At 41.6% G+C, this 13,998-nt stretch overlaps 1 protein-coding gene across 7 annotated transcripts in view; it reads right to left on the reverse strand.

Annotated features, from left to right (window-relative positions):
* RBFOX2 (RNA binding fox-1 homolog 2) overlaps positions 1-13,998 on the reverse strand; it is a 170,963-nt gene that overhangs the window by 34,646 nt on the left and 122,319 nt on the right. For all 7 annotated transcript variants that reach the window (XM_066550329.1, XM_066550330.1, XM_066550328.1 and 4 more), the window contains one exon: positions 2,805-2,858. In XM_066550329.1, coding sequence (XP_066406426.1) covers positions 2,805-2,858 — 54 coding nt within the window. The remainder of the gene's footprint in view (positions 1-2,804; positions 2,859-13,998) is intronic.

Raw genomic sequence — 13,998 nt, forward strand, 5'->3', positions numbered from 1 at the left:
CAGCTCCCTCTTTGGTCACCAAACTCTCTAAGTACACAGAGATCCTGAAGATGCAGCCAGTTTGATAGATCTTCCCCAGGCTGTCAAAGAAAACTGCCTGGTCATCTCAGGTGGATTCAAAATGAAGAATGCTACCTGAACACCTCCTCCAGTCCCTCCTACTGACAGCACTGGAGCGATCCCAGTAGAGTTCTCCCGCCACAGCTCGGCAGGGACAAAGCGCTGCTCAACCCTGTCGCACACTGGGTGGGGGCAAACCCAGGGCAGTTTGCAATTTACCACTGTACCTTTAAAATATTTACAAAACATATACACAAAACACTACAACCCTTAGGAACCCAGGGAGGGGAAGGGAGCATTGAGAACACAGCACAAGGCAGGCAGCAGGAGCATCTGCTTTCGGATTCCCAAGAGAGAGGAGGAGGAGAAGAAGAGAGAGAGGTTTCATATCATTAGATTAGAATGGAAACCACAGGGCAGGAAAATGCATTCAGATTTTTTTTCCTAAGGTGTAGGAAGAACCCAAGAGTGAGTGAGTGGCCTCCAGAAAGATCCATTTCCTTTGCTTCACCATCAGATCACCAAACTGTAGTTTTTCCATTATTATGTGAATACCAGGTGCTTCGTGCAGCTACACCCCACTCAAACACTGGGGCCTCCCATTTTCATGCTAAGCAGGAAGAATCTTGCATTCTTTTTAAAAGAAGAATTATTTTGGGTGAGAAGGATGCAAAGATACAATGAAATAACTCTTTGGCTGTTTTCTCATTCTGTTCAGATTCTGGACAACCCTCAATACAGGCTACTAGTTTTGTAACTGCTTTTTGCTGCGTGACAACAAAAAAGCAGTAGAAAACTGCATCGTTAATAAAGACTAGAAGAACATTTCTCTTTTCTTTTTTTTTTTTTCCAAATATTTATTAAGGGTTCAGGGTTAACATTCATCAAGGAACTCTTCAGTAATAATTTTTGTTTTAACTGAAAACCAGAAGCCTTGGGCTTTAGCAACAGCACAAGAAGGTACTTTTCATAGTCATAAATCAAGACTTCACAGAAAAGCTTTCAATGTCAATGCTGCCTAGAAGGGAAAGGGCAGCCGTGGGTGTTTAATACACAGGGCTGTATGGATGGGAGAGAGAGAGTGAAGTTCATGTGTGAAGAGGAAAACACTGCTCTGGAAAGCATAGGCAGTGGGATATGAAGAACATTTTGCCAGGCCAGTTATTTTTGTTCTTTCTTTTGCAATTATATGTGAACAAGTAGGGATTTGATGGAGGCCAGAGGCTATTCTCAAAACCAAACAATAATGACTAAAATCAAGAGTAATTCACAGGTATCTTTGGCCTATAAATATCAAAAGAACAGCAGAGAGCAGAATAAATATTTACAAATTCAGCACAGCTGATTGTTTTGGTAAAGCATATAGATTTTTAACCATGCAGGGAAGTAAAACTCTAACTAAACCATATAGACATTTACTTGTTCAGACTGTCTTGTTAAAAAACAAAACAAGAGAAAACCATGGTATTAAGCAGAAACAGAGGATGAGGGGAAAGGGCTAAAACTCATGTCTTTTGTATACAGATCAATGGCTTTCTGGTTTCCAGATAATACAGGACTGAAGAATTTCAGAATGCATCTTGGGCAACATGGGTGGAAATTTGCAGAAGGCTCTGAACGTGAACATACCCCAGAATATATCTTGAAGCAAAGAGGCCACCATAAAAACTGTGGACCTCAAATCCAAGCAAAAGGTATAGACTCTAAACCAAAACTGCTTAGCTGAATTGCAAGTTCAAAACCTTTTGTGTGCATGCACACATGTGCACACACGTGTGTGTGAGGAGGAGGGAAATTTTGTTTTAATTGAAAATGGGAATCTTAGCATTGATTAAGTCAAGCAGAGTATAGACATGCACTGTGCAAGCTTCCCCCATAGAGCTTTGGCAATGCACCTCGCTCCTGACCTGCAAAACTCCCTGCTATTCCAGTGCTGAACCTCCTGGGCAGAGAGAGAATCACAGCAATTTGTCATTGTGGTGATACTGGTTACATGATGAGAACCAATTGCCAATTAGGACAGAGACCACTGAATCTCTCTGCAGCTGACCTGAGCAACATTTGAAATCTCATCTCCAGAGATATAAATTGCCATTAACCCTCAACAAAACTTGCCTCTTAATATATCTGTAAGAAGAGAATAGGAGTGTGAATGCAAATTCTGTGGGGGAGGTCCACATGGGGCAGGACAAGTGGAATGAAGATGCTTATATTAAAGCACCAATATCTCAAACATGAAAGGTCAGTATCTCAGAAGTGCCAAATAATTCTGCAAAACAGTATATAAAATCCTTTCACATATGAGATATGACAGTTTTTCTACAGAAGTATTTTAATGTAATGAAAATGACAGGGATGGGAGTGAGTTTAGCTTTTGTTCTTACAGCCTCCCATCACACAAAGCTGTTTTACCTTATTCTGCCTTCCTCACAGGGCAGCCATTGCCAATGCAATGGAAACGGGTTGGTATGAAGGCTCAGCTGACTGAGACCCTGTTTGTTCAAAAAGCTGGAGAACCTGATCCCACAGACAGGAGCATCTCTGAGCACTTGTACATGCTACCCAGAAACAATCATGCTCAGAGTCTCAAGTCAGAGGGAACAGGAGACAATCCCTAAAATAGCTTTTCCCTTCCCCCATCACTCTAATTCCTGCTGATCTCTACAGAATATGTTCTCTAGGCAATGAACTGCCTTTTACTCTGCAATCAAAACAAGAGAAGCGGGTACAGAAACAGGACTTACCTTCGAGCCACGCTCATTAAAGATTATCTCTACATCAAGGATTTTGCCAAATTGCTGCAGAGAGACAAGGGAAAAGAAAAAAAAACAATTTATTTTTGGCGGTACATTTTTCCTACCTTTTGCAAGGGCTGGCTTAGTGCAAGAAGGTAGGTGAGAATATTTCCATTTCTAGCATACAGGCAAAGGGATAAAATTCCAGTGACACGACCCAGTTCTCTTGGGTTAAAACATGCAGATCATCATGGTCACAAACTCCAGGTTTTCTCACAAAAGTCTAAAGGAAGAAAAACAATCTCCAGAAGAGTTTCAGGGATTTGAGGAAGCTCATCTTTCCCCCGTTAATATAAACAATTCTTCTTTCCCTCATTCTACTATTTCACCTAAGACACGGTTCTATGATTTAATCTCAGATATCCAACAACATTTCTCACATATAATTCAACATTTCAGCTTCCTCCTGAAGTGGCTATAACAAAGAGAAACTTTAAAGTGATGTTTCTCTGGAGGGAATAGTAACATAAGACTCCCAGCCTCAGGGAATTCCAACACTAAAGCTTCTTTCCTTCCCTTTGTTTTCCAAAACTCCAAGCCTTCAAAAGAATTTATGGCAGATTCAGAAACCATGAAAATGAAAAATTCCCAACAGTTTGTTTTTCAGAAAAAGATCATTCAACTTAAACCTGTGACATATACTAGGTGGTCAACAACCTGTGCAAGCTTATCACACATAATGGAATTCTGACCTCTGCCTCAGCCTGGAGACCCCAAGGAGAGCTCTGCACTGAAAAGGTTCCAAAGAGCTCCCTATTTAGCACAGAAGGAAATCTACCACTTCCGTGGAACCATGTATGGATTACATCTTTCACCTTGCTAGGAACTAATTAAAATACTTTATTGAAGCAGCCAGACTCAGAACAGTAGCCTAAAAGTAAAAGTATCACCACTTCAACAAAGGCTCACAGTGCTCTGTCCTCCAGGACTGTCAATGCTCTATTTCCAAACTGGATGTCTGCTGTCTAGATGTCTAGATGTCATTTTTAGGAGTGTGTATATGGAATATTCTTCATTTTAGAGACACATACATACTGTACTCAGACAAATGCTAGATCAGTTTTTCCTATTCCATTATTTAGGAAAACTTCCATCAACATGGTTTTGATTGAAGTTTGATAGCAAATGAAGGAAGGATCAACAAGAACATAAATAATGGTTTTACAGTTAAAAAAGATGGTGAACACAGGGTCTAGGCACTGAGACACTCTCCCCTTTGCCCAGCATTCTTAAAATAGCTTTTTTTTTTTAATGTATCAGTTGCATTCAGAGTCAAATGAGTATAATACTCATTCTGTTGGTGATCCTCTCAAAAGGCTTGCGGCGAGAGTTGAAAACCTGGAACATTTACAGCAGAGAGCCATGGTGGCTAAGAAGAAGCTCTGAATATGTTAAGCAACAAAAAGTTGCCGAGTCCCTTGAACAAGTATTCCGCAACTGTCTGCAAGCAAACAAAACACTTCCAACAGTTCTAGCTATAGTTTCTGTCTGCTTGTCTTCTCCATTTTTAAAAAGGAGATCTTGGTTCACAGATGTTGTTTTTACTGTTCTATTGTTTAAGGACAATACTTGATCCTCTATTCATCCCAAGAACAATTGAATTCACAACATCCTACGTTACACAAGTTTGAATAATGCTAATGTAAACATGCATCTTCCTTGAAACCTCAACATCCCAACAACTTAGGCTTGATCCATGCTGGTTCGTTTTTTGACTGCTTCTCTGCCAATCACAGCTAAAATACGTTTTCTATTTCTATCCCACACTTGGTGTGGGCTTGTCAATAAAGGAGATTAACTGTTGATTGCTTTTTGTTGTCTTTGTTGCATACAGCTTTGGTACTGCCATGAAAGGAATCAGTCATGATTGTCATGATTGCTTTCTTGGTAGACTCTCTCAGCATCGTCACATGACTGGGGCTGAACCAATTCAGCAACTTGTGGTTGCTGAAGGGCTGTCCCTGCTCCTTTGTCCTTCCTTGTCTGGTCTCACCAGCCTTCCAGAGCTGGCCTCAGTTTTCATTCTCACCTGCAGATAAGCTGATACAGCTCAGCAACGTTGCGAAAACCTAGCCCAAGAAAAGGAACACATACAAAGATTTTGACAATTTACTGAGCTGAAGTGGCTTGAAGGGTCAGTGAGCATTACAGCTCAAAGAAGCAAAAGGGAGCAGAATCTGTCCCCTGCCAGATCAGCTCAGCTGCCTAGTCTTGCCACACATACTGAAACAGCCAGGCTCTCAATAAACGCAAATGCCAAAATTATTTTCAAAATCTTAAAAGCCATCAAAAATCACCATTTTCTACCTCATTAGAATCATCTTGAAAGAGAACAAACTGTGCAGCTCCTGGTGCACAATTAGGCCGTGCCATCCTCCCCTCTCTGCACAGCTGGCTGGGCTGGATCCTGGGGCATTGCTGCCAGCGGTGCCTGCCAGCCCTGCTGGTCTGAGCTCCCCGTGCAGGGCTCCCACCCAACAGGAACCCTGTACTGGGCCTTTGACTCCTCATGCTGGCAGAACGCCGGCGGTGACACTGAACGCGAGAGGTCTGAGCGAGCTGCACAAGAGGGGGCATGGCCCACCCTGCCTAGAAGATGGTGGAGGTACAGCGTTTCCTACATGACAGAATTAAGAGCCTGCAGTCACAGCAAACACAGGCTTGACATCTACTGCAATGGGCTACATCCACCCATGCAAACTGCCCCAATCTCTTTTCCATCCGGGACTTGTGGGTGTTTGAAGAGGCAAGGGGAAGGACCTCCCTGGGAGAGGAGAACAGAGACAATGGGGGCTGACTGCTGAATGGAGGCTTGCTGGGGAGGGGTTTCCTGCTCCCTGAAATTCCCAGAAGGAAAGCAGAGCTGGGAGGCAGAAGGACATGTGCTGGGCTCTTCAAGGGCCTGCTGCAGCCATTGCCACAGCTCCTAACACGAGACCTCTTGTCCCCACTGCTGCAATGGTTACAGCAGGTCCCAGCACTAGAAGGCACTTTTTTTTTGGTAGCATGCCAGAATTTTCCTGAAGAATGAAAGCAGGAAAAAAAGAACTAGTTCATTTTAACAGTTTATAACTCCTTCAAAGCTGAATCTAATTTAGTGGAATATAAAAAGGCACTTTGTTCCCCGATGGTGCTTCGCCTAACAAATGTCAACAGTCTATTGCAAACAATCGAAGTTATAAGAGCTCCTTAGTGAAAGGTCACAATTTTTGTATGAGAAATGCTAGGCCATCTAAATACAAGGGTCAACACCAAGAGTCCTCATAATAATATTTTAAAATAATGTATATACAGGCATGTTTGTATTGTTCAAAAGACATAGGGACTGGCCCAATAAAACAAGTCCCATGCTTAAGTCATCCATGAGGACTAACTCTCTAATCTCTAACCCTGAAGACATGAAATCACTGAGCTCACAGACTTGATTGGCTCACTCAATGATTACCAAGAACTTCTACTTGGAACTCTGCACAAGCTCTGGAGGAGGTATTGCAGGACTACCTGTCTCCAATTCTCCCCATCATGATTTAGAAAGCTTACTATATGACCAAGAGGCCAGCATTCCTTACCACATCAGGTCATGCAAGCAGCCACCTCCATGAACTGCTCACACACATACCATGTGATGGGAAATTACACACACACATGGTATTCCAGTCATGCCACAGCAAAGGAGCTATAGAATCTTGTTTTATCTTACTGGTCTCTTCCTTGGAATGAACTTGACAAGCTTTTAGTTATTTATGGTAAAGCAGGTAAATGAGAATCAGACCCTCTACAATGGTAGCAGGGAGTGTTGGAAGTAACAGTTTTTAAGAGGCATAAAGATACAAACAGACAGGAGTTATGACCAGAAACTAATCTTCTTGCTTGAATACAATCTACCTTATTGGAGATGCAAAGGCATGGTGCAAGAAAAGAGATGCATGCTGTGTGTTTCTTTTCACACAGATGTCATGAAGGCAACAGATTTTTCCAGCTGAGGCCACAGCTACATTAAACATAATAAATTTGAGAGATCTGGCACTAGAGAGCTTTTGTCTTCCAAGGCACTGACAATTTGGTAGGGCCCCTCCTATGTGCTCTGTTCCAGCTGGCCCTGACTCCTGTGCCTGTCTAGGGCTTTCAAAATCAGCTCCAAAATGTGCCAGACTTAATAACTTAATCCTAAAGATGTTAACAACAGAGACTACAAGGCAAATTCTCTAGAAATCATGGAATAAAAAAAGATAATGAGAGACATCCTGTGACAGCCTTATCCCTACAAGAAAACTCTAACTGTCCAAGCAGTTTCACCAGCCCTACAAAATTCACTAAGACATGAGTCCAGTGAGCTATATGAACTTTAAAGGTGTCAAACAGTCCATTTTTAAAGATGGTCAATATTCAAAATAGCCAAGAAACCAACATCCTGTGCAGGAAACCATGAGGCACATGAGCAAGAGCATTTTATAAGCAGGATAGATCCATGCTACAGAGAGAGTCCTTTCCCTAGGTCCCAGCTCCATGGGATATCATTTCAGCTGAGCACAACTGGCTCCATCATACTGTGTATTAGTCAGTGCTTAGTTACAGCAGCATGGTCTGCCAGAGGTACACTGTCAGCACCACCTTCCTCACCCAAACACACCAACTTCCTCACCCAAAGCTGAGTCACATCTCTTCAAGCAATGGGGCCAACCCATGTCAGCCAAGCTACACCACTAGCAAAGCTGGCCTGCTTTGCTGACAGGAAGATGGAAGCATCAAGGACTTATAAACCAAAGCACTACACATTTTACCAAGTGAACAGATAATGAACAAGCACTAAGCAGCCCTTAGTAGGGTTGAGCTGTTGCCCAAAAAAATACACATTTCTGAGAAACCAGACTTTACAGGAAGCCAGACAGAGTGCAGATTTCTAACAGGATTTACAGACAACAGCCATCACAGGAAAAAAAAAAACAAAACAAAACACGATGATGAACACAGTTTCTCAGTCATTTCTTGTTCTCTAAATACCAAATAAAAGATTTTCACATGAAACAGTGAGATGGGGCTGAACATTATTGCAGGCCAGCACCCAGAGAGACATCTTAACACCAGTCTAGCTTCCAGATCTACCCTTCCAGCTCCTTGTCCTGCTTTGTGCCATTCCCCAGAGGTGTGACTGCAGTGTAACCTGGTACTGATGCTGTAGAAAAGGGTACTTGGACCCATGCCCACAAAAGCAGCATACATTCCAAAATCAATTTGAGAGTACTTAGCATGTAGACTGAATCCATATGAAACTGGGTCAATAAAAGACAACTCCATGTAATTTTACCCAGGCCTTTTATCCAGTTAAATCCAACTACTGCATAACACTGTTTACTGAATGACATTCAGCACAGCCTTGCTGCAGACGCACCTAGTAACTCATAAGAAAATCTAAAAAATCTTAGATAAATGTATGATCCAGCCATCACTGCCTTCCAGCAGAGGGTCAGTACAGAAGTTGATAGCAGAGAGCTTTCTCAGAGCAAGACAGACAATACAAGAGCTATTGGCAGCTGCAGGGGCACAAGCACCCCTGCACACCATGGCCAGGCAGAAAAAACACAATGTTCAAGCAGCACTGAGCACACAAGTCCTTTCTGAAAGGTGGTTTCAGAAAACACCCAGGTGAAGCACATCAATATAATCAGCAGCACCTCTTATAACTCTAACTAACACCAGCAAGAACAAAGCCACACCCTGTGACAGGGGCTCACTGTCATCACAGGGAGAGCTTGGAAACAAGAAAAGCCAAAGAGAGACCACTTTATGCCAGAATATTTGCTCTCCAATACTGGTACATGGGACTTGTTACATGCAATTGGTGGCCAGTAGTACCAGGAGATGAAAAACCTAAAATACATCTTGATATCCAGAAGACAGAATCTCCTCCTTCGGGTGTCCAATCCGCTCAGGAAGCAGAGTCCCCTTAAGCAAGTGTGCCATTGCTATACTTTGGGCCCAGTGCATCAACACCTGCAGGTCAGAGCTTCTTGCTCTACCATATTATTACCCATAGACCTTAACACTTAAACAAGTACTTCTGCCATTGCCAATACCTGTGCATCACTAATTACTTCCATGATTCAATTTATTTACTGGCAAATACAGACTTAAAATTCTATCAAGTTCTTGCTGACAAAGAGCTGTAGTCTAATTTGTTATTGCTTTAGCCTCAAACTGTAGGCTTATGGAGGTGTTTTGCTCTCTTGACACCAGAATGAAGTTGGATGAGAAATTATATCCACCAGGATATTTTAGGAAGTGCAAAGTGACAAAATGTTTCCTCAGAGGCCAAGATTTGAGGGCTGCAAGAGCTTCCAAAAGCTTGCAGAACTCTGTAGCTTGGGTCATACAAAGCAGTGGTCTACCACAAAGATACATCATAAAGAACCTTGCAGTAGCAATATGAATTATGCTTAGAGAAGAAAAAGGACAACATCACCTGCCTGAATGTCATCCTTTTACAATGTAAAAAAACAGTGGCTACCATTCTGTCACCTGTAATAAATGACATTTTTAATAACTTCATTAACTGAAATTAATTAAATGGGACATACTAGTCACCTTTAACCCATAGAAAACATCTATGGGTTATTACTGCTGTAGCTGATAACACACAAAACCTCTTCATCAATTGGGTTGATTATGCTCCCCAGCAGAAAGAGCTAACAGTCTACAAGTAGTAGCTATGGATTGAGCAAGTTTTAGTAAAAGCAGGGTCTTCATTTGAAGCCAGAGTCTGCAAAAATTCACAGCCTGTACTGTGCTAACCCACCTTCATCTGCAACCCTCATCAACATAGCCCTTATTTTTATCTTACCCCTAACTGAAGAGCATTTCATCACAGTAAATTCTGAGAAACATCAATTCTGACTCCTTGTACTGCTGCTCTCACAACAGGTAAGAAAGATTTTGTGCAATGTTCATCCATATGAACTACCAAAACAATCCACTTGCTTGTTGTTGTAGAGACAATTCAAGATTCAGTTTGGGAACAGAAGGATCTTCCTCTTGAAGGCTGTTCAACATTGCCTCTATCTTCACCAGGAGACTCTGAAGTCCATCCAGCTCAAAAGTCCAGAAATGACCAGACTATCCCAGCCAATTTTACACTGGGAGGACAACAGCTTCTTGAAGCATGAAAGGGAAGGGCTGAAGCTACAAACCATGAGGTGCAAGCACAGACACTATCATAGCACAAAGCTGAAAGGATTAGAAATATGTTGAGGGGAAACATCAACTTTCTTCTGCATACACAGTCCAGAAAGGAAGGGAACATCCTACCACCAGTGTAGGAGAACATGACTACCATCATGTCAGGGGCCTTGCACACATTAGCCAAAGAATGTCCCTCAGAAAATGGATAGTAAGATTTTGAAAGAAGAGTTGCTAATTTGTTTTTAACACTGATGGCAACTCTTCTTCTCCTTGGTAAGCTGCTCCATTGTTCAAATAAACCTCAATGACTATGAATTTTTTTTCATATTTCAAGGGGAATTGTGTTAAATCTCAGCTTCCAACTGGAAAATCTTATGACTGTAAACAAGACCTAAACCCCTTGTCAGCAGGTATCACCCATATTTAAGCATTTGTGTAGAAATGACTTACCATCTCCTAACATCTCTTTTTAATAAGCTGAGTAAATAATGTACCTAATACCTTAGCAAGTTAAAAAAATCACTCACCTTCCAAGTCCTAGTTTATTTCTTTTGGTCTTAAACTGATCTCAGAACTGAATAAAATTATGGAGCCACAGTCTTTTCAATTTGGAACATGAGCAAGATCACATCCCTCCTTCAACCTGATAAGTCCTTTGAATTATTGAAGCAACTATCTTCAACAATCACTAGAACTCTCCCAAATCAGTGTTTTCCAAAGAAAGCTTTCCATCTTAGGAGCACAGTCCAGTTCCCACGTACTCAGTACTCTGCAATGAGCTGCATCAAACACATTTTTGTTGGATTTATCATCAGTCAACCAGGCATATCTACTCATTCTCTAACAGTAACTTTATCTGTCTCTTTCCTCCTCCTCAAATCGTTTTCTAACTGCAAACCTTACTGGCAAGGTTTTAATAGTACCATCTCCATGGGCTGATACAGATACTAAACAAGACAGCGATGGAAACAGATCCCTGGGGAAATTGACAATAGAAACAGTCTTGATCACAGCTATCTCCCAAGTAACCACTACTTTTTATTATCTATCATTAGAGGTTTTTAATCCCTCTAATGTGTGTTGTGCTTGAGATAAGTATTATTTTTCTTAAAAATTGGTCACTTGGAGAAATTCAATTGGTTGAGCAATGTTTCACTCTATCAGTACTGCTTTGTGCAATCTTGTCAAAATAGACAAGACAGCATATACATCTGCAAAGATATATATTACAAAGTTCTGCTAAATAGATACCAGCATGTTTCTTTCAGATTCTAATAGGCTTCTCTAAAATGTTCCAAAATTATTTTTATCTTGAATCAACATACAGATAAATAGTTCTCAGCTCTTTGGGTCATCCCTTTCAGGTTTTTTACAATAGTGAATCTTGGTGGGCGTGTTCCATCCTTTTGCAACTCCTTTAGCTCACAAGAATTGGCTTAAAAAATTGGTATTGATGAATAATGAGCTCCTTGCTTTGGCTATTATTGTTGGACATACCTTATCTAGATCTGCTGTTTTTTAAATATTAGTGAGTACTGTCTCATCCTTCTCTGTTATTAATTATGTAGAAAACCAGATGAGGTAAAAATAACCCCTCTTAAATTCTAAACACAATCAGTTGGGGTTTGGTTTTGCCCTGTTTGATGTTTTGTTTTGCTGTTGTTTGTGGGGTTGTTCCCCAAAAATACACAACTACCTCCTGATTGTATACTGTACCCATACACAGACCTTTTATCTTTCCATGTAAAAAACCTGATGGGTTCTCTAAACTTAGTTCACCGGTATCTCCATGACTAGCACATTTCATTTCTCACCTGTTTCTTTGCTGAAGTTTGCACCTATATTCACTGCTATTTACTTCCTCCTCCTTGCCTAAGGTGCGGAATGCTTTGAGTTTTATTACCACAATTTCACCAACTGTGGAGTCATGCCTTCCTGGCCATCAGTATGATGCTGCTGAATACTTTATGGCTTCCATTAATACTTCCCTTTTAAAAATACCTTCCTGGGCAGTTATTCTGCCAATTGTTTAAACTCCAAGAAACAGACTATTCTAAAGCTCCTTACAGTGCTGCCTGATGCCATATTCTGTCTGCACAAAGCAAATACAGACAAATAACAATCACCGGTACCTAGGCAACGGTGGGACTTCAGGTCAGCTATTAACTCTTCTTTATCTGCAAGAACAAGGTCAATTATTGATTTATTCCACAGTGGGTGCAGAACTGTGTGCATTAAAACACTGCCAACTCCTTCTAGAAGCTTTCTGGAAGTCTTTTTGTTGGCCTCATGAAATGTAAAGTAAATATTACCTGTTTTAAGCAGACATATTTGCCTCCCTGTAAGATGCATATATATAAAGGAAATGTTTGGTCTTTTCCTGAGGATATCTCAAGGACCTGTTAGAAACACATTATGGCTGAGAGACCATCGAAACCCAAATAGTTTGCATTTGTTAAGAAATCTTTACGAGTGCAGCTCTGCCAAATGGTGCAGGTTTAGAAAGCGTTATGTAATATGCATTTAATCACACATGGGACAACATGTCTCAAGTCCATCTCTACTCAAGTCTGGACAAAAGCATTAGATATTTTCTGTGCCCCAGGACTGGGCTGACCTCTCGCATGCTGTTCCATCCTTGAGGGGACTTCTTTACTCCCTCCCTACCATCACATTTATTTCTTCCTCCATGGCTTTACTGTCTAACCGATTTCTCTCTTTGTACAGTAGCTTGGGAGAATCACTCCAGGCAAGGATTTTGAGTCTCTCAGATATGACGTTGAGGAGATGTGACCTGACACAGAGAAGGGAGAGGGAGAAGATGGGGGTTACAGGCTAGTCACAGCTGAAGACTCAGACAACCATGAGTCCCCTTTAGGAGTAAGGGTAGGTTTCAGTGAGTCACCCAAAGGAAAGCATCCTGATCCTGAAAAAGAAATAGGAGCAAGCAGGATTCAGAGAGCACGCTCTCCTGCTCGAGGCTATGAGCATGCTGAAAGAGGCAGCACCGAAAGAAAAAGGAAGATGTGCAAGAATCATTCATTATTTCCTTGGCAAAGTAGCAAAGTTCTCTATTACAGAAAAATGGCACATGAGGTGTCATGTGTCCCAGAAGATGAACACTTTGCTGGCAGGCATAACTCTCAGCAACCACAGGGACAGGTGAACTACCAAAAGGTTTTACAAAGAATATATCATTTACCCAGTTAAAATCATATCAATGTGCTGGAACTTGAGATCATATTTAGAGAAAAAATAAACACCAGAGGAACACCAGAAACCAATTCATATAGCATTATTCCCCATCCCTCCTATGCACAAAAAGGCACCATGTAGGCCCAAGAAAGGAGAAGAAATCTTAAACCAAGTAGAGTGCATTTTCTACAAGTCACTTCTTAGGACAGCAGTTAATCTAAACTGCCTAGGTGTCCCAACCTGCAAAGCATAGGCAAAAGTCACCAAGACAGGGATGTCCTCGTAATTCTATCTCACCCATGTCTCCCACACCAGGAACACATGGCAGAAAAGCATCAAGGTGAACAAGTGTGAAAAGGGCTAGCTGTCAATTAAGCACCAGTCCCAGGAGAAGGGACAGCAATGGGGAACACTTTATGTAAGCGATGCAGCTCCCAGGAGAGGGGAGCAGCCGTAGCACAGAGCAGGATGTGATAAATACGGACTGGAGCAGGTGGTCCAAGAACTGGCTGTGATTTCAGCAAGCATTTGTCCAAACAGGACAGAACTGCCTGCTGCGCAGCCCTGCAACAGCAAGAAGCAGGCTGGAAAAACCACAAAGCAGAGCAGAAGATTCAGCAATCACAGACTGCCAGATGAGTTTAATTCTGAAAACATTCCCACAGGTATCAAGAGTATAAGAATAATCTAAGGTATGAACAACATGGAAGCAAACCCAGGCCTCTTGCAACAGAATCACAGATCCATGGTTTTGGCTGGGAATTGACTCCAG

Source organism: Molothrus aeneus, chromosome 5 (assembly GCF_037042795.1).
Source record: "Molothrus aeneus isolate 106 chromosome 5, BPBGC_Maene_1.0, whole genome shotgun sequence".
Lineage (NCBI taxonomy): Eukaryota > Metazoa > Chordata > Aves > Passeriformes > Icteridae > Molothrus > Molothrus aeneus.